Below are 27,964 nucleotides of genomic sequence, written 5' to 3'. Positions count from 1 at the left end.
CCAAGGATTGGGTAGTCAGGTTTCAGTTCAGAAGTTTAGAAAACTTACTTTTCCAGCTTCGATGAAATTATATTCAACAATTTTTACTGTACATCGCTATTTTACAGTTACACGTTGTAAAAGATCTGTGTCTTGCCTTAGTTTTTCCACCATGCCAGCTGAAAAGAAGCCTTTTTCTCGCTTGCCTACTGATGTTATTCCTGTTAACTACGATCTCTGGTTGAAGCCTTGTCTCAAGACTTTTGTGTTTGATGGGAAGCAAACAATTAAAGTTAAAGTAAGTAATTTTTATCAAACTGGCTATTTTTACCCACTTGTTGCCATGGTTACAGTCAGATGTTGCCAGAGTTAGGATTAAAGTTAGGAAAGGTTGGATGCAACCTAGTTCGTACCATGAACAGTTCGGACCTTCAGTTCGTACCTTGAAAAAATCAAGAAAAAAAATTAAAAAAAGCCGAAGTCGCTGATCGTAGTTTCCGCAATCATTTTAAAATTTTCCCCCTGAAAAGATCAAGAGAAAAAATAGCTCAAAACCGAAGTTCGCTGATCGAAGTTTTCGCAAACATTTTCCGCAGTTTCCGCTAACTCTAACCATAGAGTAATCTATGCTCTAACCCTAACCCTCGCTGATCGCAGTTTCCGCAAAATTTGTTCCGCAGTTTCCGTTAACCCTTACCCTAATTCTAACCATAGAGTAGTAATCTATGCTCTAACCCTAACCCTCGCTGATCGCAGTTTCCGCAAACATTTTTCCGCAGTTTTTCATGCAAATGCGACGCAATTTGACATAATAATGATGGTTTTAACCTCAAGCCTGTACAATGCGGATTTGACCATGCGTTGTGATTCCCAGTGACATTTTAGAAACATTTTTTTTTGCGACTGGACGCATAAAAATACAAACCTGGTGTGCTATAGAAAAAAACGAAAACATATTCGGAATCAGCGAAGAAAATTGATATCAAAAAGTTTATTTGTGTTATTGGTACGATATGTAGCAGTTTTGGAACAACCCTACTGCTTTTTTTTTTTGATCAGCTGTGAATCAAGCGCACTCGTGCAGACATTTTGTTCATGTCACAGGGCAACGTAGCTTACGATTGGTTGGCGGTGCCATTCTAGTCAATTTTAGTGGCAGAATTTTTACTTGTTAAAGTGGCTACCATATTTACACTTAGCCACAGCCAATTTTTATTGTGTGTGGGTACATACGGTACGGAAGCCATTGAAAATTTACATTGGTGGTGATAAGAATTGAAAGAATGTCCATTTATGTTCTCCTTCAAGCATGTCTAAAATGTTTTACCAATATCTGGATTTGAAAACCATATGTCCATTGTCCACGCTTCATACGTAGCTCCCGGCAGTCATTGCATCCATGTAAAACTTTTTCTCTTTATTTGCAACTTTATGGAAAAACAAGTCTAAGTCTTTCACACACTGACAAAAATTGATGAGAAAAAAATTAGCAAAAAGGCTGAGCGCTGACTTATAAATATTCTAGGTCTAACTGTGTACTATTTGGGAAGCAGTTCATTTAAACACATCCCCAAATATTTTTCAAGGCCTTGTTTGTGTTTTTTGTACAAACAAGGCCATGAAAAATGTAGCCTATTGAATAAATGCAAAAACATGATATTAAGCAGTAAGCAGCACACAACAACGCAACATATATATTGGCAGCCAAACTGAAGTGTCCGTAGCCTGGTGCGCCACCTTACTCCAGGTAGTCGTAACAAAAATGTAATTTTCTGATAAAAAAATCTACGCTAGAAAAGTCTGAGTTTTTTTTTGGCAGTGGCTATTTGACCGGCTCCGGTCTTTGAATCTGAAACACTATTTGACCGGTCATGACGTCACTACATAAGCACTTTTTTCTTTTTCTCTTTCAAAGCAAAAGACGACAAGCGCCTTAAGTTTTAAATTCAACACGTTTTCTTCAACTCAGTCCGTGGCGCATACGTAACGTCTCGGGCTGCCATTCTAGAGGGAATGAGTTCGATACTACCTGGAAGCATTCTATTTTTTTTTTTAAACTAAATTTTGACCCAAAGTGCATTTTTGTCGTCAATTTTTAATTTGAGTAGCCTACAGCCCATTTTTTTAAATCTTTCCAAATGTGAGTAATAAAGTTAAGTTTTTTTAATTTGTGAATAAAAGAATAACAGTTAACCTCTCAAGTACACGTAGCTCCACACAGAGTGAAATTTACATGCCTTTTGACTCCTTTTTATTTCTTTAAAAGTAATATCTAAAAAGACATTATTGACCCAAAAAGAATGTCTAAAAAGACATTATGAAAAGCAACTACGGACAAAGGCCAGTCAAGTCAAGTCAATTTATTTTGTTTTAACAGCGCCATATATTAACAAATAATCAGAGTAAAATGTAATTGTCAAAACAATGCATTGTACAACTGTTGGTTAGATTATGGCGCAATCAGGATGGTAGCGAAAGACCATTTGACCGGTCATTTTGACCAGTGTTTCGATCTCCCGACCTCTTCAGCGTAGCGTAGTAAAGTGAAAGTGGAAAGTTGTCTTGAAGGGTTGGTTGAGATGATGATTTGAAACTTGACTGATTGTTGTGCGACAATGAGACTGGATTTAATTTTTAACTTCGGACTTCAGCGAAACGTAATCTTACAGGCTACAGCCTATTAGAAGGTGTGAATTTTTCAGAGAATTTGTGCTAAGAAATGAAAGGAATTTGTTAAAAATAAAGACTAAAACTTTTTTAATTCGTTTTGAAACTTTTTTATTCACTTGTTGATTCATTCATATCAGTTTGTATCCTTTTGTAGTTAAAAAAAAAAAAAAAAGAATGCTTCCAGGTAGTATCGAACTCATTCCCTCTAGAATGGCAGCCCGAGACGTTACGTATGCGCCACGGACTCAGTTGAAGAAAACGTGTTGAACTTAAGGCGCTTATCGTCTTTTGCTTTGAAAGAGAAAAAGAAAAAAGTGCTTATGTAGTGACGTCATGACCGGTCAAATAGTGTTTCAGATTCAAAGACCGGAGCCGGTCAAATAGCCACTGCCTTTTTTTTTCGGTCATTTATCGGTCATTGACCGATTTTTTAGCAAAATTTCTGAAAAATATATAATCAATTTGGTCAAAATGTCCGATAAAATATATATCCATAGTCAATTCAGTCAAAATGTCCAAAAAAATATATAGTCAATTCCAGGCCTCGAAATTCGTCTTTGTTGACGGCAGGCAAACGTGTCCGGTCTGAGCAGCTATCTTGGCGGACAAAATAAATCTCATGGCGGACACACCCATTTTAGCATCGATTATCATGCTTAATCACTTTATCTTGATAATTCTTCGCCATTTGAGAACTAAAGCTGCGGATTAGAAGGCTTTTTAAAATTTCAGCAAAGTCACTCTAAAAGGCTTTCATCAGACCAACGACGTGCGCTTGAAGAATCAAAGCGGGAAAGCGCCGTGTAGTTGCTTAATACGGGTCTGCTACTATTCGGTGAGAGCCCTATTCGATGATTTTTTTGAAAATTATTGGGTACCGTAGCCTCATTATCATTGCCGCTTTTACTTCGTTTTAACGTCGCTAAACGTTGAAATAAGACCCTAATCCTTAACCCCTAACCCTATAACGGCAATAGTAATTAGGCTACGGTACCCAATAATTAAAAAAAAATCACCGAATAGGGCTCTCACCGAATAGAAAACTCACCGAATCTGACTCACCAAAACGGGCCATTCTGGCTTAATACGCCTCATAACTGATTAACTTCCACCGACCAGGTCGTGTGACTTCTTGCGTCACAATGCTCTGGGCACGAGTCGGAAAACTTCTGCACTAACGCTATTCTGCTGTTCAAAGTTTGTTTCTTTAGGTTTATTTTTGCATGTCATGTGAGCGAAAGTGAATTTTCCCTGAGCCTTTTCTTTCTTACTGTAATAACAAAACTTAACAAATTTTGCTGCATCTTGCTGTAATAGCCTACGGCAGGGCTACTCAACTAATTTTAGCAAAGGTCCATTTTGACAAGTTGAATATGTTTGCTGTCCGGGGAATATTTCATATGCAACCACGAAAATTAAACAACCAGTGCGAGCATCGAAACACTTTTCAGGTAGTGCCTAACACAACTTGGATTTTTGTTTGACACAAACAAAGAAATAAAAAAGGAAAAAATGTATTTTATTTCTTTGTAGTGTAGCAGTGTGGATCGCACATTGTTTAGAGAAAACGGCAAAGCGTTGGGGCCAATGGGGGGGTCTGGGGGTGAAGCACCCAGCTTCTTGGATAATCATAAAAAATTGCTTTTCCCTAATGGAAATCTGTTTTAAGAGGTCCTAAAATGTGGCAATGAAGTTATTCTTCCGGAAGCCCGAGGTCCACCTTCAACACCCAGAAGGTTTGGATTCGGACCGCGGTCTGCCAGTTGAGTAGGTTAGCCCTGGCCTACGATACTCGTATAATCTAATTTTGTAACCAACCTTGATTTATCAATATTACTCGCAGATCAAAGCCAGACGTTGTAATGTAAGACTTGGACTAAGTTGCGCGTGATTGGTGTGTAGAAGTACCGTAACTCCCATTGATTCTTAGCGAAAAAAATCACTTTTGTTACGCTGATTCAATGTCATCAATCGTTGAAGCAACGTAAAAATCGAAAGTTTTCCTGCTTGAATGGAAGCTACGGATACAGTATTCATTCACATTTTCTAGATGCGCGCTAGACTGTGCGGAAATTATATTATCGCAACAATTGTTTGTGCTATGCAATGACAATTTGTATCGCTAGTTCCTTTGTTATTTCTCGGCGGACAAATATGACCGATCTAGATGGTACTTCCCGGGGACATCACATGCTGTGACCGCGGACATGTCCGCCGTGAATTTCGAGGCCTGCAATTCGGTCAAAATGACACGACAACGTTTTTCAGCGAAACTTATTGTTGTAACTAGTCAGGAAGTGCAAATTTTAGTTTGTATCAGCTACTTGAAAGGAAATATTTTTATCAGAAAATATGACCGAAAGAATAAAAAAGGGACAGAATTTTTTCAAGTCATTTCGTACAAATGACCGAAAAGTCTCAGCAAAAAAAACCCCTTAGAATAGAAACCACATTTTCACGCATCAGTGATAAGAAGCATTAAAGAGTTTCGTGTGTAAAAATCGTGATGCATCGCCCAGAGGATTTTGTAAAATGTTAACATATACGAAAATGAGTAAAAACTAATTTCAAAAAAAAAATGCGTGCGTTATCAAACAATTTGGTTGAATCGTCTTAAAATGCTTGCTTTTTGATCAAAATTTTTCTTGTTTTTTTTGTGAGTGACTGAAGTACCGCTGAGAGTACTTGCAAAAAATCAGATGGAAGCGTGAAGAATAAAAGCAGTTCTTAATGACAAACCGTGGGTGTCCTCAGGTTGGTGACTGTCCTCATGTTGGTAAACTCACTGTAATAATACTCTTTTCTTGAAATAATTATTGTTTATGTTTGCAGCCATAAACTTATTTGTTAACAATAAAACTAGAGTGCATAAAATCAGTCATTTTCGTGAACTTGGCTGGCAAATAATATGAAAAGAAATTTGACTCAGTGACTCAGAGCAAACAGTTGTTCAGTAAAGATCACATGCAAGTTCGTTAGGCAAACGTGGTCAACCCCTTTTGGCCAACAAAAATTTACCAAAAGAAATTCTCCAGCAAGAAAAATTAAAAAATTCTAACAACTAAATCTGATTATTATATTCATACTGTTACAGCTAGAAGCAGTTAAAAGAATTTGATGAAGTTAAAAAGTTGCTCCTGAGTGGTGTCAAACCGACACTCTTTGTAATCTGAGACCGATGCAGTTGTTATGAGCCACTGGCGTTCATGCTAAAAGTTATAGAGTTTAGCGGTTACAAATGCATCTTTTTTGTTAAGAAAAGGCGAAAAAGAAGGACATCATGCTTGAGTGAACAGGTGTAGCCTCTGAGGCTATATTCACATATGTGGCAAGAATAACCACTGCGTTATTTTTTTCTGCTGGTGGATAAGCAAAGATATACATGTAGTAAAACCATCTACAATTCCTCTATTAAGAAGTTTATTACGCTAAAATGCAACTAGGTTGTTCTGACGACATAAACTGCAAACTGAATTGAGACTGAAAATAAACACCAGTAAAAACGACAAAGGAACTTAAGGCAACGTAACAAAGCAATCAGCAACGAAGCAATCAGCAACAACGTAAATTACAATGCAACTTAAAGCAATAACACGTCATTCACCCCCTTCCATAGATTATCAATAGGGATCAACAAAAATTAAAGGCGCTAATACATTAAATACATTTAATTAATTTACAAATCTGTTTGGCGGTCGCCTTGAACGAGATGAGCGCCGGGGCATGGGGCGCTCGCTGGTATCAGTCGGTATATGAGTTTCCGATGACGGGGCAGGTGCATCTTCATTGACAGACTCATTATTAGTTGTTATTTGTTCGGGAATTTTCACAGATGGATTGTTTATCCCTTCGTTTGGACTCCCGGGATCCGGCAAACTAAGAGTCGACTCGTCAAGGCCACCACAAGCAGTTGGAGCGATGTCACGAATTGACACTGTGGTTTCGCGTCCGTTCGCGAAACGAACGTGCGCGTAGTTCGGAGTTGCATGAGTCATTTCCACTTCTTCGACAAGCGGTTCATACTTGCTAGCACGAACGTGTCGTCTCAATAAAACCTTTTGAGGACATTTAACCCAAGTAGGTATGGAAAGACCTAGACTTGAATGACGCTGAAAATTAAAAAATCGCTCGTGTGGCGTCACGTTTGTTGCAGTACATAATAAAGAGCGCATAGAATGTAAAACATCAGGTAGAACACACTCCCATTTAGAAATAGGAAGATCTCGAGTTTTCAAAGCAAGTTTTACAGAAGTCCAAATTACGTCGTTGTATCTTTCGCATTGGCCATTAGCCCGTGGATTGTATATAGAGGTTCTGCTGGTAGGAATACGCAAACTGTACATGTAAGACACAAAATCCTTAGACATAAACGATGCACCTCTATCCGAATGCACATAACCACATTTACCAAACATTGCAAAAAGACTAGACATGCACGAGATTACAGTTTCAGTGTCTACTTTACTACAAGGAAAGGCGAAAGGAAATTGAGAGTACTCATCTACTACAGTCAGAATGTATTTGTTATTCGTAGCAGAAGGTAAAGGTCCTTTGAAATCGATGCTTAAGCGCTCCATAGGTTGCGTAGCTTTTATCAATGGAATTTCAATTGGCTTGTAGAACTTAGGTTTCAACTCAGCACAAATTTCACAAGCGGATGTCATTTTACGGATGTCATCAATAGAATAAGGCAAATTCTTTGTTTTAACATAATGATGCATGCGAGTTACTCCAGGGTGGCATAAGGCCGCATGAATTTCATACAACGAATTGTCCATCATAGTTGCACAATACACTCTAGATAAGGTGTCGGGAGCAGTATTATACTTCCCTGCTCGATAAACAATTTCATAATCGTACTGTGATAGTGCCAGTCGCCATCTCAAAATTTTTGCGTTTTTTACCTTGCCATGGTTGTTGCTGTTGTACATGAATGCCACCGATTTTTGATCTGTGACAAGTTTGAATCGGCGTCCCGCTAGAAAATGACTCCATTTTCGAATGGCTTCGATAATTGCCGTCGCTTCTTTCTCTATGCTTGAGTGAACTTTTTCACTTTTGTTGAGTGTCCTGGAAAAAAAAGCAACGGGTCGCCCGTTCTGATTTAAAGTGGCTGAAATGGCAATGTCAGATGCGTCAGTTTCTACTGTAAATGAAATTTCTTCATCTATCACCCCAAGCGTAACTTGAGCCAATTCAGCTTTCAACGTCGCGAAAGAGTTTAGGGCTGCATCATTCAGAGGAAAGGTAGTGTTTCGAATTAGAGGCTGAATCTTGTCAGAATAACGCGAAATCCATTGCGCATAATACGCAAATAAACCGACAATCCTCTGCTGTTGTTTACTACTTTTTGGAGGCGGGATTTTTAGTAAAGATTCCACTCTTTCGGGGTTAGGACTTAAAGTACCTTTAGAGATTCTATATCCAAGCAAGTCGATTGTATCTGCCGAATAAGTACTTTTTGCTTCATTGAAAGTTAAATTGCATTCTCGAGCTACTGCAAGAAATTTTGATCGTGCTCTTCTTGGGTTTTCCCGCAAATGGTAATACTGTCAAGATAAGCGTACGTACCTTTGCACTCGTAGTCTTTGATAATGTTGTCCATTATCCATTGAAAACCAGGTACTGCATTCGTTAGACCAAACGGCGTTCTCTTCCATTGCCACAAGCTTCCATCGGCTTCGAAAGCAGTGTAATTTCGATCTTGCAGAGGAACTTCTACCTGGTGGTACGCACTTTTTAAATCTAGCGTTGTATAGATGCTGTTCCTAGCAACATTGTTCACTACGTCTGACATAAGAGGTAAAGGATACGCGTCCAAACAAGTGAATTTGTTTATGGTTTGGCTAAAATCGATGACCATACGCTTTTTGTGATTTTCTTGAGTGACCACAAGAGGTTGTGCTCGCCATGGCGAACGACTCGGCTCAATTAAACCTTCCTTATAAAGTCGCTGCACCTCTGAAGAGATAAAACTTCTATCGGTAGGGTGTTCCATTTTGACAAAAATTTTTGAACTTACACTTGTAATAGTGATTATGAGATGGGATTTTTGGTCAAACGAAGTATCCTTTTTAAATTTTTGACCAACTCCAACTTTTTGAGGTCCCATGACCCCCTTGAAATTTAGAGAAATACCCCCTCGGTAGACATAAATTTCAAATGTTTGAATGATCATAAGTTCTGGTTAGAATGTAGTAGAACCCTTATCTTTTCCTTAATTCTGCATAGTTTTTCATGCTGAACAAGATTACATGGTTTTTAAGGTGTTAGAGTAATCTAAAAAAAAATTTTTTTTGCAAGTTTTCAAAAAAAATTACAATACCGTATTTCGCGGCATATAAGACGACCCCTGACTTTACAAGCAAAAATCTGTGATTTAAGGTATGTTCGCCAGATAAAACGACCCACCACTTCCATCTGTTGCTATGCCGTAGGTGACACTGCAAGTCACTAGTGATATATACTACTCCAAGTTTATCGCTTCTTTGCTGTATTTCACGTAATTAATGTTACAATTGCATAACAGCGAAATCCTGGCATTGCACTGTTGGACGTGCACCTTCTATTTATCCAATGAAAACCCGGTTAATCCCTTCGTTAAATAGGTTCTTCCCGCTGTGAACAGCCGCTTACTATTTCCATTATCTGCCCAGCTGAGTTACACGTTGATTTACTGTCTCAATACGTAGCTCTACCAAGTCCGACTTTGGATTCTCAGTTACAATTGCGCAACGCATAATGGTAGTCTTATTATTCCAATCAGCACTGTCAGCAATGACAAGTCATTCAACATGGCATCGCAATGCCATTGCATATACTGTAGAAAGAAGATCACTGATAATGGTTTGTTGAAATTGAGGAATGCTGTCATCCATCAGCTTTGTTTCGATGGAAAAAAGCTATTCAATCGGGAAAGACTGGCAGTGGCTGTTATTTCCAATTTTATATATGGTTGCTTTTTCATTGCCCTCAAAACGTTCAGGGAAAAGGAAAGTGCTAGGGGGAGGCAAGTTTTACATCTATAAAATAAAGCTTGTTGCAATCGATGACATGCAAAATATCTTGTGTGTAATTTCTGACAGTACTGCAGTAAACACAGGCTCAAAAAAAGGAATAGTGACGATAATCGTGAAATATTGCAATCTGAAATACGGCCAAGATTGAATATCGCTTGAATGTTTGTATCATTGCATTGAGCTGCTGTTAGGAGATGTCATAACAGCTATTGATGGCAATACAAAATCACCGGATCTTTTAAGTAATGGAGCTGTGTTTAATTTCATTAGCCAACTAACAAAAAATCACTTAATGGTTGATGAACTACAAAATTACAGAGATACTTTAATTAAGCCATCAGAGAAAACCAAAAGAATTCTTCTTTGGGAAAGAAAGCAACATCAACTCCAGGCAACAAATTCATGAGAGCTGACCAAGCTTTACTCTTAGTCCTAAGTTGTGCAACATTCCAGGACATTCCTGATGAGTTGAAACAATACTTGTTCGTTGCACAGAAGACTGTCCAGTGTCCATCATGCTCGCTGTTTGACCAATGGCTATCTTCGTATTCTACTTTTTAGGTCATTTGCACTGAATGCCACTCAACTTGCTAGATTAAGGTCTATCAGCCAATTTATAGTTGATGTGTATGGTCCAATGTTTATTTCAATTTTTTTCCACCCCAGTGCTGTAAACGGACCAGCCATTACACTTCCCAATAGAGATTTGATGGCAGCGTCTGATCATGCTATTGTAAAGTATGCGATTCCAAGCTTTATAAGGAATGGAAGCTTGTGGGTTTCCCCAAAAATGTCACCCTGGCATCTCATTCTGATGAACCACCAATTTTGCCACAAAACGTCAGCAAGATTGCAACAAAGCCAATAGAAACCAAAAAAAACTCAGTCAATGCTTGCGCTATCAGGTAAAAAGACACTCATTTCATTTTATGATGTCACCACTCACCAGTCAGTGTTCTCCATGTCTTTCATTGGGCACACCGGCTGCATGGAGATCGTTCAAAAACAGTCAGATGAACAATGAAAGAGTCATTGGACTGCTGAAACGATGTGTCATCGAAAAACGAGTCAAGGATAGCACAAATGCCAATGATGATGATATACCATTGAAAAGACTGACAATGATATTCGCCAATATGTGGTTGCAATGATGCAATAGGAATGCATGTTCAGTTATGCAGGGGTCATTCTTAACTTTTTTTTTCACTAGCTCGCCGGACTAGTTGCTCTCCGTTTTCACTAGCCCGCACGATTTTTCACTAGTCCCACCAGTTTACTGACTTTTCACTTGTCTGATGACGTATTAACAATAGCGATAACTACCCAGCTAACACCCAGCGTTAGACACTTTGTAGTAACGTTGAATCAGCATTTGATCACGATATATCAACAAAAAAAACGTTAATTTCGCTAACTGCTGCTTGCTGGGATGCTGGCTTCGTGCTGGCGACCTGTAGGGTTGCCAACCTGTCTTCACCAAAAAAAAGCCAGACCTAGTCACAAAAAAAGCCTAAAAAAGCCAGCAAAAAATAGCTGAAAAAGCCAAGAAAAGGCCAATTAGTATTCATTAAACATACACATATAAAAAGTGTACAACCAAATAGTGTCCCACCGAACTTTGACTTCAGCGACAACGCAGAAACATAGTTAATGAAAAGACAAACAACCAGAAAATTTTCTAGTTTCGGCTTCAAAACGAAATTCAGTTGGACACTACAACCAAATATAAGGTAGAAATTGCTGCTCGAATTGACGCAGACCGAATTTTTTCCTAAAAAAAATCGCGAAAGATAAAATTAAGCCAAAACAAGCCAAAATTATGTTGGCTTTTTATTAATTTGACAAAAAATTGATGAAACATGAAAAAAAGCCAGAAAAAGCCTAATTTTTCTGGCTTTTTCTATTTAAAAAAAATAAGCCAAGCGAGTTGAAAAACAGCCAGATTCTCAAAATCTGGCTTCAAAAAAGTCAAGTTGGCAACTCTGGCGACCTGGCGTGCGAAAATGCGAGAAAAAAGTAGTCACATGCTCAGTTGACCGACTATGCAGCCTTCTTCGTGCAATTTTGCCTCTGGCAAGCAAATTTCTGCAGTATTTCAGAGTGAGAGTGACGTCGCCAATCGCCATTTTGTAAACCAAAACTTTTCACCGGCGAATATTTTCACTAGCCAATCGGACTAGTACTTCAACATTTCTACTAGTCCGCGCAAATTTTCACTAGCCATTGGCTAGCGGACTACCGCTAAGATCGAACCCTGTTATGGTTTAGCATGTTACAAGTTTAATACGAAGATTTAGCAGGCTACGTTATCGTGAATGTTTTACATTAACTTTGGTTAGTCTTTTGTGTTTTCCTATCTTGTATTTTCTAAGTTGCCTGTGGAGTGTATTGAAATTCTTTGTATTATTTTCTACGTAGTGAATGCCATTATCAAGTTTTGTTTCAAAAAAAAAATATCAAAATCTAATTTTTTTGTATACATAATTTTTAAAAAAATATTTTTTTTTATTTTTATTTTACGACTTTAAAAACCATGTAATCTTGTTTAGCATGAAAAATCATGCAGAATTAATGAAAAGATGATGGTTTTATTACATTCTAACCAGAAGTTATGACCATTCAAACATTTGACTTAATGTCTAATAGGGGGTATTTCTCTATATTTCAAGGGGGGTATGGGACCTCAAAAAATTGGAGTTGGTCAAAAATTTAAAAAGGATACTTCGTTTGACCAAAAATCCCATCTCATAATCACTATTACAAAAAAACTTTTTTGAAATGGAACACCCTATTCTATCGGCTTGAGAATACTTTCTAGGCTTTGTAGCAATCGGATGGCACTCCTTTTTTAAGTGTTTGAAAAGCTGTATTGAAGTAGACGTTTTAATAGCTTCTAATGCTCCGATCTGTAACGTTGGCATAGGCCCTCCAAATTGAATGTTCACGCTTTTGTGCTGTTTCATAAAAGTTTGTCCGATAATTAGGTCGGTGAGCAAATTTTTCAAAACAGTGACTCCTACATTATCATACTCTTGTCCAAAAAGCGCGACTTTTACGTTACAGATTCCTAAACTTTGCGATGAACATCCTTTCACGGCTAAACCAATGCGGCATTCACTTTCTTCAAGATTTAGATTTAGACGCTTTCTTAAACGGTCGCTCATGTGACAAAGGGTAGAGCCAGTGTCGATGAGAGCATTGGCTTGAACTCCGTTAACTGTAACAGGGACGTTGACCTTTGCGTGGGTGTCGAAAGATTCGGTTGTCATATTCATAATGACATCTCGTGGAGTAGAAGCAGATGAATAAATAGGTTTTCGATTTACCCTGGAAAGACAACAAACTTTTGAGAAATGACCTTTTTTAGAACATTTGAAACAAATAACTTCACGAGCAGGGCAATATCTTCTACTATGTCGCCTATTTCCGCAATAGTTACACTTTTCAACCAACGCGGCGCTAACATCTGAGCTTTCTTCCTTATCTGAAGAATCTTCAATTTTAAAGGTAGGACGTGTTTCAAAAGCTGTTGCGCCACAATCAAGTGAAGACGGAGTCTGGCTCGCAGTCATTTCGACACGATTGCAAAACGTTTGGGCATCATCTAAGGATCGAGCTTTATCAAAAGTTTGTTGTAGCGAAGCATTTTTGTCCTCTAGCAAGCGTTGTTTAATGTGATTTGACGAAATCCCAGCGATAAACGAGTCACGTATAGCTTCCTCTTTATGCGCAACTGCCGATACGGCCCAAAAGTCACAGGAGAGGCTCAATCGCTTTAAGGTCTGCATGTACTCGTCTAGTGATTCATCTGGCTTCTGCTTCCTAGTTTTTAAAACAAATCGAGAAAACATGGGGTTAGAAACCTTTTCAAAAAGGCGCTTCAGTTGTTCGATAGCTTCATCATAATTTGTTGTCTCACACACCAGTTCATATATTGAAGCGTCTATGTGATTTATAAGCAAATTCAACTTGTCTTCAGCTGAAACTTCTCCGAGCTTCTCTACATAAATTGTAAAAGACTTGTACCAATGCACCCATTGTCGTTTAGCGTCTTTACTTTGCGGGTCCGCAGCTAAGAGTCTAGGGCGCAAGTCTTTTAGATCCATACTTTATTAGCGTAATAAAATGTAGTAAAACCATCTACAATTCCTCTATTAAAAAGTTTATTACGCTAAAATGCAACTAGGTTGTTCTGACGACATAAACTGCAAACTGAATTGAGACTGAAAATAAACACCAGTAAAAACGACAAAGGAACTTAAGGCAACGTAACAAAGCAATCAGCAACGAAGCAATCAGCAACAACGTAAATTACAATGCAACTTAAAGCAATAACACGTCAATACATAACACAATAAACACAAATAATTCGCACAGCAAAAGATCAAAAAGTCACCAAAGTCAGCTGCCACCCAAAAAATATAAGTTAAACACAAAAATTAAGGAACAAAATGCTGGTACTTAACACAATACAGTGAAATAACAAAAACAACATAAAACATTAAAGAGTATATTATATATGTGCAAGGAGATAAGCAAATGGTATATTGTAGGAGTGACTATTGTACAAATTTTTTAAAAAACATTTATGTCCCAATACTCAGTGATGCAGCTTTAATGCTTATTGAAACACACCTTTTTTAGCACTTATAACCCTTATATTGAAATAAAACGCAAGTTTTAGTGCTTCATAGTTCTACATATTAACAGTTTTTGGAAATCTTTCAAAGGTGTCGTTTTTGGCATTATTTTTTTTTAGTTTATTTTTAAACTGTTATTATATTAAATGCCATGTGGTAGTTAAGTTTTATTTGTGTAGCCTGCGTTTATTTTTTTAATCATTTTTTGTTTTTGCTGCCGGGCTTGAGAATTTGTCTGCTGGGAAGAAGCTCTGGTACCATGTTTGGTCACTAGAAAAATAAGAGTTTAGAGGCCTGTGCCCTGTATGTTCAAGAGAAAAGCATAGTATCACTGATTCTGATTGATTGACTGATGAATTATGATGATTGGGAAAACATAGCCAAACGTTGAAATGACTTAAAGCAAACATAAATTGTTGTTTGGATTTTAAAGTTCATGTCATTGGTGGTCACAGCGGTAAACCATAATATCTTCATGGGAAAGTTGTAACATAAAATTCCCGGATCCTTTTGTCTGTATGCAATGACACCGAAAAAATGCTCTTCTGAAAACGTCTTTTAAGAATTGTATTTCAGCAAAAAATAGCCAACAGGCTGTCGAAAAAGGAGTCAACACCGTACCCACTAAAACTTGTCACCACAATACAAATTACTAGGATAAAAGACAGAAATTTCGTCTAGTTGGTAAGCACAAACAAAACAGTTTTAATATTCGACCAACCTTCCAACGACCATTCTAAAATGTCGAAACTGACTTGAGATATTTCAAATGCACGTAACCAGCTTCTGTGACGTAACAGTGATAGACATTGTGAAGCAATTTCCATAGGTTTTCAAAGAAATTGTGCAATGTTTTACTGGTGTTACGAAGTATGTTGCAATCTCTGCTCATTTTTTAATAATTTCTATGACGTAAGACGCCAGCTAGGTTAAGTAGACCTTAACGGTTTTATGTGACGTTTCATTTGGGGAACGATTGTCCGTAACAATTGGAATATGCAGCATTAGTTCAATTAAAAAACATCAAATCTGCTGTGGAATTTGTATGTATGTAGCAAAATTGCTTAATAATCAAATTTTTCATTTTGAATGTTTTTCTAAAGTCCTGAATCTATCAATCAAGTTTGTTTTGTTTGTTTGTTGTTAATTTTACTTTCAATTTCATCAGATGAACGTAGCAACTAGTGCTAGAAACGAATCAAGTTTATTTCGACAAAGCTCCCACATTTATTTCAATTTACAATAGCAGAATAGGCTATATAACATATTAATTTTATTCATATGGAAGCTACATCAATAATCATGGAGGGCTTGGAGGCATGTCATGGTCGTCAATCGTCATCTATTCTAAGTCAAGGATTTTTTACTGTGTGCAATAAGTAGTTGAATTAATGGAATATAAAACTTTGTTGTTGGTTGTGAGCAGTTTTTAAGTGCAATGTCCATTGTCCATGTGAATTCTCAATTGTGTTATATGGTGAATTTTTTTTTTGTACTAAGAAATTATATATTTTTTTTCTTACTAATATGTCTTGGGAGGTAAGTCACTTGTATCAGCCACAGTTCGTCATTTGAGTGAAAGGGCAATCAATTGGTAAAGGCGACAAAACTTCGTTAGTTTGCAACCTTGATAAGCAGTTGTTTGATCATGGAAGCCCAATCTTCAGGCAAAGTTTTTGTCTGTGGCTGATGTCTGGAAACAGAAACATGGCTATGATTCCAACCCACAGGGACCTACGTTTTTTGATGTCTGTATAGTTTTTTGGCAGCCAATTGCAGCAAGAATTGACAGCGATAGACACCAGTGTAGTACGTAAGTAGTTAGTCATGCATAGTAGCATATTGTTTTTTTACCAGGTTTGTTGATCGTCACCACAGCTTAATTGTGCAGGTGTCTGTTTCCATGAACATGCGGACTGCAGAGTACAGGCCTGAATCATAGGTTCAATATTTTCTTAAATTAATTTTTTATTGTTGACTTAGTGAAACTGCAAACGCTATCCCTTTTCTGCTGAGTATTATTATAGTTTACCAAATTTTATGCCAACTTAGCGCTGGGTGGTTCACCGGGGTCTGCTACTATTCGGAGGGTCCGATTCGGATAATCCGATTCGGAGAGTCCGATTCGGAGAGTTCCCTATTCGGAGAAAGCCTTTTTCGGAGAGTTCCCTATTTGGAGATTTTTTCAAATTTTTTTTAAAAATTATTATTAATTTTAAAAATTAATTATTTAATAATTATAGGTTTACTCTAAACTGCTACTTAGGTTTTAACTTCATCTTTTATGGCAAACGCTATTTGGCAACTGTCTTTTTTTAGTTGATACGTTTTCGCTGAGACTTTATCTCATTAACCCCTATTGTTAATCGTAAAAACTATTGTTTTGATGTAAAACACATATTTTGAACGAACCCAGACATCAAAACTCGTCATTTTTACATTGATTCGAACGTCTGCAGACGTTGAATCAATGTAAAAATGACGAATTTTGCCGTCTGGAAAGGCACTCAAAGGCAAACACTGGATAAAATGCAAGAATGCAAAAAAAACGATATTGTGGAATAAAATACAAAATTCTCTAAATGAACAGAAGAATCGGACATACAATCATACATCTCTCTGTTATCATTTTTAATGCAAAACTTCCTTTTGTGGACCCTTTGTCTGGAACAAATAAAAACTGTGCTGTTGAAGTTTCCGATTGTAGTTTTGGTCTCAAGCTCATCATCATGATTCGAAGTAAGATGTTTGTTAGGTGATTCACACAAGGCTAATTGTTCTGTGGAGTGAGCATTCTGTTGCTCCGGTTTTCTTTGGTAAAGTTATGAATATGGAACGTACCATATCACTAGAGTCTTTCCGGTGTCATAAATATGATTTAAGATCTCAGTGGTTAGGTCTAAACCCCACTCATCTAAAGCTTCGAGAATTTCAACTATTGTGGAATAAAACACAAAACTCTCTACTGTACATAAATAAACAGAAGGCGTCGTTGGATTTAGAATTTTGTAATAGTTGAGGATTCTAATATATTCTTAGTCTCAGTTTGCATGCAGAAGGCAACGCAGGATACATGTCAATTTTATCTGAGCAAACATTAAGAGTTCAAAAATAAATTTAATTCGCTTTTTAGTTTCGGGATAACTAGGCTACGGTATTTCAACGTTTAGCGACGTTAAAACGATAGGACACACATTTGGTTATCTGTTACTACAATGTAAAAATGAACTGTTAGGCTAACTGGGTTCTTGGAACAAATTTTTACTGGTCGGGATACCTAGGCTACGGTACCCGATAATTTCCTTTTAATCCAAGCTGTAGGCCACACATTTGTTGATCCAAACTACCGGTAATCATTTTAACTATTCAAAAGTACTAACTTATAGACATAAACATGATTTTTTTTTTTATAACATCTTTTTTTATTTTCGCTTCATATCTTAAATTTTTCTGAAGGTGTTGCGGCCGTGCCAAATTTCTTTCAACTCAATCACTTACTTGGGTCACAAGCACGTTTTAACGTTCGCGTTTTGTCGCTTCTACCCTCGACCTTTGCTATGTTGACGTGTATTGTTTTTGATATGATGGTCACAAATAAAAACAACTCAACTGACATGACGAATTTTCATTTAATTGGTCAAACAGTTTATTTCTATTTTCTCTGCACGATTTCAACGTTTAGCGACGTTGAAGCGATGTAAAAACGGCAATAATAATTAGGCTACGGCACCCGATAATTTTCAAAAAAAAATTCAAAAAATCTCCAAATAGGGAACTCTCCGAAAAAGGCTGTCTCCGAATAGGGAACTCGCCGAAACGGGCCATTCCGGGTTTACCGAAATAAACCTTTTGTTGATGAGCTTGAATCTTTGTTGAACAGCCCGATGTAGGTTAACCCCATAACTTACCAATTTTTACAAATTTATTAGTAGCATGCACAGTTGCACACCCCATACCGGTAACCATATGGACTATGGTGATGAAAATTGGCAAACTAGCCTATGCAGTCGTCTAAGGTGATGCTAACTTTGCTTAGTTATTCAGCATGTTGTATTCATAAACCTTATTTTTACTACATATGATATATGCTATGATAAGTTTGTAAGTAAAAGAAATTGTTTCAGAAAAAAAAAAACATTTCAAATATTGTACGCACAATTGTCATATCACTGTTTGGATATATATTAAATATACCGACAATTTTTATAAATTCATTTTCAGGTTCAAAAAGCTACTCAATCTGTCACACTGAACTGTGCTGACATCGATGTGTCATCAGCAACATACGTCACAAATACTGGGGAAAAAGTCGAATCTAACGACATTTCTTACAATAAAGACGAAGAAAAAGTCGTTCTCCAATTTCCCAATGACCTTGCTACAGGTGTGTACGCTATGAAATCATTTCTGATTATTTAAGTTTCATTTATTTCCAAGTAACTACAAAACTTTTCTTTGGTGCATATTCACCATCAAAGCAAACAAAGTTAGGAGTGACATGGCACAGATTTTTTAGCGTCCCCAACATCGAACTGATATACAAAGCATAAAGAAGCTGACTCAGCATTAAATTGATGAGTCAGCATTAGTAACTACTTTCCATTCCCGGCAGGAGAGGGCGAGATCAACATGGTCTTTAAAGGAGAAGTCAACAACAAGATGAAGGGTTTGTACAGGAGCAAGTGCGTCTACTAATTCTCATCACTGATACTTGCATCTGCTAGAAAATCTTGCCGTGTGTAAAGTGACTATGAGTAATATTTCATGGGAAAGGAGCCGCCGCTCCGGACTCAAGACCCATGGCATCCTAGGAACCACTAAATTATTGAAATTTGTTGCTGGATGGCGAACGGCTGAAATGTTTGATATTTAATAAACTCATTGACGTGACGAATTAGTTTATATTGTTCTTGCATAAACATTGTTATGCTCGTACCAGATTTGTGAGGTTGATCACTTTTTTCTGTTGTGGCTTTAAAAACGACGTCTATTGTTTGATCATTAATGTGGTTCCGGTTGGCTAGGTACGTGGCCGGAAACGGCGAGGAAAGGTTCGCGGCAGTGACGCAATTCGAGGCTACCGACGCCCGTCGATGCTTCCCCTGTTGGGACGAGCCAGCGATGAAGGCGACGTTTGACGCGACTCTGGTGGTGCGGAAGGAACTTGTCGCGCTATCCAACATGGTCAGTGTGCAGTGGAGCGTGAAGACTGCTTGTGGCAAGAAGCCAACTTCTTTAATTTATTGTCGCAGTTGTTAAATAACATTTTGATTCCAAAGGGCAGCATCGTGGTCTGTCCGGCCGTTGCATGGTTGGTGGGGTTGGTAATGTTGAGGATTGCGGTTGGAAATCAATTGCGCGTGATTCCAATGTTGTTGCTTTGTAGAACGTGATCGATGAGAAGGAAGATGGTGACTTGAAGGTTGTCAAGTACGCCCGCACTCCGATCATGTCCACCTACCTACTCGCCTTCGTTGTGGGTTCGTATTCCGCTCCTATTGCCTGGAATTACTGCAGTTGTTGACCTGCTGAACTTGTAATTGTTTTATATTTGTGCAAACATGAGCTTGGTGTTCACGTCATCATTAAATTTACACCACGCAGGAGAGTACGACTATCTAGAGGACACTACTTCAAACGGTGTGAAGATAAGAGTGTACACCCCCGTGGGAAAAGCCAAACAGGTGGGTGGCAGTTACGTGATCATACAGCGGCCATCGTGATAGGTCAAAAGTTGGTTCGTGAAAGGGTTTTATTCGGTGCTGGAAATCTTCATCCCCGGACTGAGAAAGTTTCATAAAGTTCCTGGTACTTCACAATGTAGATATTAACGACCTGTTTTAGTCTTATGCTGCGAGTTCGTTGTGGTAATAGCGATTTGCACTAGCTTTCGGAACACAGTTCCCTGGTCATGTGCTATGACTAGGGAACATGACATGACTGGTCATATGCTATGACGAATGTATGAGCACATGACTAGGGAACTGTGTTCCGAAAGCTGACCGATTACCACAGCGAACTCGCAGCATCAGGCTAAAACAGGTCGTTAATATCTACATGGTGAAATAAGCAACGATCATGCTAAAAGCGAAACTCAATGTATTGCATAATCCTTGTGGTTTCCATTACTTCACCAAGACTGACAGAGTGAAGATATCGTTACACGGCCAGCTACTGCTAAGAAGAACTCATTTGCAAGTAATTTAAGGAACATTCCACAATGAAGTATGCTTGGCGTCTAATGGCGAGGAAACAATCGAAATGATGCAATTCTTTGCTTTCAAATTGCGTCGTGCTTTCTCTGCAGGGCCGGTTTGCACTAGAGATGGCTATCCAAGTGCTCCCTTACTACCAGGAGTACTTCGGCATCCCCTACCCTCTACCAAAGATGGATTTGATCGCGATTGCTGACTTCTGCGCGGGGGCCATGGAAAACTGGGGTCTGGTCACATATCGGTAGGTTTGCTCTGCCCTGCTTTGTTGTGCTAACTATAGGAGAGGCTTGTAAAGCTATCACTGTTGATATATTTGATGAAGTTTAAACTTTGATTTTGATGGTGATTAACGGAACGTTTTTGTGTTCCTCCAGAGAGACGGCCCTCCTCATCGATGAAACGAGCTCCTCCGCTCATACTCGCCAGTGGGTGGCGATCGTGGTCTCACATGAGCTCGCCCACCAGTGGTTCGGCAACCTCGTTACCATGGTAACCGCGATCGGTTTGTCTCATTTGAATCCACACAGTGTGACGTCACATTGAGCTGGTTATACTTCATGTGTGTGTAAAAACACTGTTTTCCGACCGGCCACGCTAAACCGAGGCAAATTCAAATCGCGCTCTCATCGCTTGTCACTACTTTGGTACCGTAGGTGATGGCTTGGTTTATTGTTAAGGTAGATTGGGAGCACATGGTAAGGATTTGGTGTTCCTTACTAAGTATCCAGGGGAGGCTTGAGAGCATGTTTGAGCTTACCGCTGAGGTACTGCTCGAGGAGGCTTGTTGTAGCTTATATGACGCAAGCATCATTTATGACGTCACCATCGTGCAGGAATGGTGGACCCACCTGTGGTTGAACGAGGGGTTCGCTAGCTTCATGGAGTACCTAGCCACCGACCACTGCCACCCAGAGTTCGACATATGGACGCAATTCGTTGGTGACGACCTCGTCAGGTCAGTGAGCGCAGTCAGATGGCGCGTCCACTTATATTATGACGACATACAAACCTCACGCTATGCAATGTGACGCAATATGAAGAATCAATCAAATAATTGTGACAACCCAGTGACGTGAAGCTGTGACCTCACAAACTACCCCGTACGCTGCTTGATGACATCACTATCCGTTTCAAGGACATGTCTGAGTGACGTATTGTTTCGTTTACGAATTTAAATTGATAAAAACAACAGAAATTCATAGCTTGTTTTTCTTAATCTCTTACATCGAAAATCCCGTTTCGAAGAATCCGATTCGGAGAAATCCCAATCAGGAAACAGCCTTTTTTGGTGAACACCGATTCGGTGATTTCTTAATACAGCGATCTCTTCTGTTTATTTAGAGAATTTGCAGGGATCATTTGGGTAGGCGGTTTTTGTTTTTATCTTCCCATATCCATGAGCTAGTACAAAGAAGCCTGGACGTTCCAGGAAGACATGGAGTGACACCGTAAACGATGACAGGAAGCGGTGGCAGATGACCAACACTAACCCCCTAGATCGTGATGAATGGAGACAGAGGATGTGCCTTGCCAGACCCCGTCCTACCCTGATTCTAGGAAATGAGACGTAAAACAAGAAGAAGAAGATATCCATGCAAACGAGGAAGTTATTGTTTCAGTGAGGTGGATGTACATTAGCTGATATCTTGTTGGTATGGGCCTTTGCGATATCTGGCAACTTTAGTTGAGACATTTTCGCTGAGACTTTATTTGATTATCGTCTATTATAAGCTCGTCGTCGTCGTGTGAGCCTCTGGGGCCGAGGGCCTATTCTTTTACCAACCCAGATTCACGATGTTCTCAGACTATGCTGGAAGACTTTCATGGATCAGTCAGTCTTTAGTTTCATCATCCATGACACGCAGACCTTCCACTCTATTAGGCGAGCTGTAGATGGTGCATTCATTGATGTGGTGTACGGTCTGTTCCTCGGTACCACATTCACAAGAGGAGAAAGAGGCCATTCCCCATTGGTGCATGGTTGAGCGGAAAAGCCGGACGCCCGTACGGAGACGGTTGAGGCGCACCCACGCCTGTCTTTGTTGCGTCAGATCGGTGGGACGGGTGTCGGCATCGGGGATGCAGAGGTTGAGCGGCTGGCACGAATGGGTGTCTTGATTTCAGTCACCAGAGAGCTCGTTTACGGTAGCAGAGACCTTGGGGTGGAGAAGGTAGTTTGGCTACAATTACTTGTTCACCGAGAGACAGAGTGGCTTCTTCGCGATAAAGCTCAGCAGATTGGATGCCAGCAAGAATGGGGAGATTATCCAATGGTGTTGGACGCAGGCATCCGGTCACTGTGCACAGAAAGCTGTGATTCCTTTCCTTTGAATCTAATTCCTTTGAATAAAGAGATACCGCTGTGAGATTTTAGAAATCTCCGAAAGAGGCTTTCTCCTAAAAAGGCTGTCTCCGAATTGGGATTTTTCTGAATTCGGATTCTTCGAATAGTAGCAGACCGTCATTTATCGAATCTCACTATTTCCTACGGTCGCCAACATTCCCTGAGTGTTTCCACAGTGACGTCTGTTGTGGAATGACGAGGTTTGTGTGCCATGGCGTCTACTTGTGCGTTGGTTGGCGCATTTGCGGTTTGCTCCATGGTAAGGTCGAGTCTTCGTCTTGAAGCGCCATAGAGCAGCCCGCTCGTCCACCGACGCGCTATAACGCCATGATTGATGACGATTGTAGGGCGATGAACCTTGACGCGCTGGACAATAGCCACCCCATCGAGATCCCGGTTGGTCATCCTGACGAGGTGGATGAGATATTCGATCTCATCTCATACAGCAAGGGAGCCTCCACCATCCGAATGTTGCACAACTGGATCGGAGACGAGGTAAGCAGTGACGTCACCTTATAGTCGCCTATTCTGCTTCAGTGATTCCTTCTCGCCGTTTTCTGATTAAAATACATAGAAGTGAAATAAGTTACAGGATCTTTTTCCGACGAACAGTGATAATAAAGTTGTTTTTGTTCAGGCCTTTAGGAAGGGAATGAAAGCCTACCTGACCAAGCACGCCTACAGCAACGCATTCACCGAGGACCTGTGGAAGGCACTAGGTGACGCTAGTGGCAAGCCTGTGCAAAAGGTCGGTTACCTTAGTAACTATGTCATGGTTGTCCTCTTGTGGCGGCATGTCGTGGTTGAACCATCAGCGGAAAAGTAAATCCACAAAACTTGAAAACATCCCTCCCTGTGCTATGTCATCCCTCCCTGTGCCATGTCATCCATCCCCGTGCCATGTCATCCATCCCTGTGCTATGTCATCCCTCCCTGTGCCATGTCATCCATCCCTGTGCCATGTCATCCCTCCCTGTGCCATGTCATCCATCCCCGTGCCATGTCATCCATCCCTGTGCCATGTCATCCATCCCTGTGCCATGTCATCCATCCCTGTGCCATGTCATCTATCCCTGTGCCATTTCATCCATCCCTGTGCCATTTCATCCATCCCCGTTCCATGTCATCCCTCCCTGTGCCATGTCATCCATCCCTGTGCCATTTCGTCCATCCCTGTGCCATGTCATCCATTCTTGTGCCATTTCATCCATCCCTGTGCCATGTCATCCATCCTTGTGCCATGTCATTCATCCCTGTGCCGTGTCATCCATCCCTGTGCTATGTCATCCATCCCTGTGCCATGTCATCCATCCCTGTGGGCCATTTCATCCATCCCTGTGCCATGTCATCCCTCCCTGTGCTATGTCATCCATCCCTGTGCCATGTCATCCATCGTTGTGCCATGTCATCCATCCCTGTGGGCCATTTCATCCATCCCTGTGCCATTTCATCCATCCCTGTGCCATTTCATCCATCTTTGTGGGCTATTTCATCCATCCCTGTACCATTTCATCCATCTCTGTGCCATGTCATCCATCCTTGTGCCATTTCATCCATCCCTGTGCCGTGTCATTCACCCCTGTGGGCCATGTCATCCCTCCCTGTGGGCCATGTCATCCATCCCTGTGCCATGTCATCCATCCTTGTGCCATGTCATCCATCCTTGTGTCATGTCATCCATCCCTGTGCCATGTCATCCATCCCTGTGCCATGTCATCTTGATGGAGCCGACAGCTTCACCGAGCTGCCGCAGGAGATCAATGACAGAGTGGCGGTTATCCCCCATCCGATGACCAATCCTATGCCTCATTCTGTAATGTTGCTTCCCGCGCCACTAGGCACTAGTGTGTTACCTCATACTAACTTGACCCTTCGTTTAGGTGATGACGACATGGACCAAACAGATGGGCTACCCTGTCCTAGACGTCCAGTGCAAGAGTCGAACCGACACCTCTGTAACTCTCTCCATTGCTCAAAGCAAGTTCCGCGCCAACGCTGCCAAGGCGAGCACTGGTGATAGCGACCCCCTGTGGGCGATCCCGATATCCTTCTCCACATCATTCTCTCCTGCGGAGCCAGTGAAAAGGATCCTCATGGAAGAACGGAGCATCGAGGTTGTCATTGACAACGTTCCTCGTGATGGGTGAGCACCGACAGAATTATTTTTTGTAGTATATGCACAAATCTGACGTGTCAATGACGTCGTCCTTACGTCACAGATGGGTGAAGTTGAACCCGGGTACTTATGGTTTCTACCGGGTCCGGTACAGTTCGGATCTGCTCTCCTCTCTTCTCCCGGCAGTCCGGAGCATGGCCCTCCAGCCCCGAGATCGTCTCGGATTGCAGAGCGACATCTTCGCGCTGGTGAGTGACCATCGATGCGCATGTGATTGAAGAACCATTGATTTGTGACTACGTCATCACATTGTGACGTGCAGGCATCGTCGGGTCTGACGCCGACCACGGACTTCCTGAAGACGTTGGCCGCCTACGAGAATGAGACCAACTACACCGTGTGGAGTGACGTCAACAGCAAGGTAGGGACGCTCTTCACCTTGTTTTGGAGCGACGATGATACTCATGGGAAGTTCAAGAAGTTCGTCCTCAAGCTCTTCAAGAAGATCTCAGATTCCTTGGGATGGGAGCCAAAGGACGGGGAAGGTGAGATCACGTGGTTGATGACGTCACTGACGGGAGCGGAGGCATGACAATCAACTTTTGGTGTTAAAGCCAGTGACACGTAAAGCATTCTAGCCACGTCAGAGAGATTGCGCTCGGGATTGTCTTGTTAGTTTCATTATTATGAAACAATGTCATTTACCTCTCCATGTTGGTTGTTTCACCTCAAGCCTCAAATTTCTTGTTTGTGATTTAATGAACAAAAGTTTGCATTTACTTTCCGAAGTGTTTTTTGTGTTATTCGTATCCAGGCGTACGCCCGACGATGAAGATTTAGATTGCACAGGTGGACGGGAAGGCAAGGAATCTAATCTTCGTTCACATTCAGGCATGCTTTTAAGTGTCCTGCCAAAGACACAATCGCCTGCTCTTGAGCGGTGTCGAACTAGCGTCCCTTCGAGTGTGGTTCAAGGCCTCTCACCACTCGGTTATGCAGCCGACAGAGTGTGGTGCAAGCTGTTGATGGATATTTCCTCCAGGTCATCTTGATGGTATGTTGCGGAGTCTCGTGGTCGGAAGGATGGGGAACTGCGGTTGCGAGAAAACTGTTTCGGAATCAGTGAAAAGACTCGCTTCTCACGTAAGATACTGACTGACGTCATAATGCTTGCGCTATCGTCCCATGAGACATCGGCATTTTGCTGTTGCAGCTGGACAAGTCGTGCTCTCTCAACGCTGACTTGCGGGCGCCTGTTTACGGGAACGTGCTTTCCCACGGCGGGAGGAAGGACTTGGAGACAATGCTCACTGTGAGTTCATAAACCCATTGACTAATCACATGGAGGAGCTTCCTCATGAACCAGTGATCTTGTTGTAGCTCCACAAAGATGCGGATCTCCACGAGGAACGCAATAGGATAGAGAGGAGTCTGGGAGCGATCAAAGATCAGGAATTGATGCAGGAAGTCCTGGACTTCGCGATGTCGGTGAGCTTATTGTTGCAACTACGTCAACGAAGATGTTCTAATCTTAATTGAAAAAGCACTCCCGGGTCACTTACCCATCAGTGGCGTACAGTGACCATTTTTATTTTGGGTGTTCACTTTTTTCCTGCTAACACACACTAGGTTTGCAATTTGTTTAATAACTCTTCATATCATATCAAAACAAACTGGTATGAAATGAAGACTGAAGAGCCACTATGCAAGTCAAACGTGTTTGAAACGTTCTAAAAATGTGAAAACCCGAAAAAATGGTCATTGCACGCCCTGATGCTTATACGCGTCGTCATTATCCTGTTTATTGACGAACAAACCTCTCATTGTCAGGATCGCGTGCGTTCGAACGACAGAGTGTTTGTGATCGGAGCACTGGCTGGATCGCACAGACAGGGCCGGGACGCAGCCTGGGAGTTCACCAAAAAGAACTGGCCCAAACTCCACGACCTGTACAAAGGCCAGTTCCTGATGGCTCGATTGGTGAAGGTGAGGCGCACCCCGTTGCCATTGTGACGTCAGCGATGCATCTTGTCTAACTATTGTTTCACCGCACAGGTAACAACGGAGAACTTCGCGACCGAGAGCCAAGCCAAAGAGATTGAGGTCAGTACTCGACACTGCTCTTTGTGGCGACATCTTAGAGATTTTGGTCAGTCGAGTTTGCGTCTCTCCTTCTGAGGATCGAACCCGGCACCTTGTATCTCAACTTGGTGGCCATCGGAAAGTTCAATGGTGCGTGACCGCAGCTGTTGGAGGCGAAACTTGTGTCAACCCCCCCCCCGAGTTAATCAGCTTTTTGTTTCAGGAATTCTTCGACGCAAATCGTCCCGACGCCGCAGAACGAACCGTCCAGCAATCGCTCGAACAAATCAAGCTCAGAGCTGATTGGTGGAAGAGAGATGGTCAGGCCGTCGCTGACTGGCTGAAGGAAAATGCTTGATGACGTCACGGCATGATGTCACCAACAGTTCGGTCATTGTTACGTCGCTGATCATAGCGGCTGACATTCATTGTGACGTTCACCGTTGATTAGATTTCAATAATTGCTGGTTTCATGCATCTCTGTCGTGAATAGTTGATAAGTGAGGCAGATTTCCGGGGCACCATACGGGCTACGGCCCTCTGTGGGATGATGGGGGGATCAAGGCCTTGTGAAAGTTGTGTAGTGAAGGGATGTAGCCGACACAAGAGCCGAGCACCGGACCTTATGTTCCATGGATAGTTGTTGCCAAAGTTGCCTCCTCACGCAGCAATGGAGATTGAGAGTTGATCTGAAATTCAAAGTAACAGATCTATAATCGCATTAGCCAATAGCCATGCTTTGTTTTGGATAATCCGAACTGGATGCTTGCGCTGCATATGCGGCTACCAGATGAAGGTTTGAATCCAGGTCCTGTCATACAGAGGTGGGTAGAGCGCGCTACCTTGCTGGTAGCGGGAACAGTCCTACATTTTTAGAGCAGAGGCTGAAGTACGGACAC

At 40.9% G+C, this 27,964-nt stretch overlaps 1 protein-coding gene across 1 annotated transcript; it reads left to right on the top strand.

The window, feature by feature from the left end:
- The first annotated feature begins 30 nt into the window (after positions 1-30).
- LOC145768117 (puromycin-sensitive aminopeptidase-like) lies at positions 31-27,542 on the top strand. Its single transcript, XM_082579589.1, has 20 exons — positions 31-277; positions 18,530-18,692; positions 18,921-18,990; positions 19,333-19,492; positions 19,695-19,788; positions 19,913-19,992; positions 20,616-20,764; positions 20,898-21,012; positions 21,357-21,478; positions 23,215-23,362; positions 23,505-23,615; positions 24,748-25,010; positions 25,087-25,231; positions 25,306-25,528; positions 26,026-26,126; positions 26,197-26,295; positions 26,364-26,471; positions 26,814-26,969; positions 27,039-27,086; positions 27,289-27,542. The coding sequence occupies exons 1-20, from the start codon at positions 62-64 to the stop codon at positions 27,421-27,423; spliced, it is 2,706 nt and encodes a 901-aa protein (XP_082435715.1). The 5' UTR covers positions 31-61; the 3' UTR covers positions 27,424-27,542.
- The last annotated feature ends 422 nt before the right edge of the window (positions 27,543-27,964 follow it).

This window comes from Aplidium turbinatum, chromosome 4 (assembly GCF_918807975.1).
Source record: "Aplidium turbinatum chromosome 4, kaAplTurb1.1, whole genome shotgun sequence".
Lineage (NCBI taxonomy): Eukaryota > Metazoa > Chordata > Ascidiacea > Aplousobranchia > Polyclinidae > Aplidium > Aplidium turbinatum.
Note: the sequence above shows the minus strand (reverse complement) of the source record. Positions and strands in the feature narration are given on the sequence as shown.

What these genes read in the sequence shown, in the direction of transcription:
- LOC145768117 (XM_082579589.1), top strand. Translation starts at nt 62, where the DNA reads ATGAAATTATATTCAACAATTTTTACTGTACATCGCTATTTTACAGTT. An exon ending in TTGTCGCGCTATCCAACATG is followed by an intron (nt 19,493 to 19,694) that starts GTCAGTGTGCAG and finishes GTTGCTTTGTAG; the next exon opens with AACGTGATCGATGAGAAGGA. An exon ending in TGGGGTCTGGTCACATATCG is followed by an intron (nt 20,765 to 20,897) that starts GTAGGTTTGCTC and finishes GTGTTCCTCCAG; the next exon opens with AGAGACGGCCCTCCTCATCG.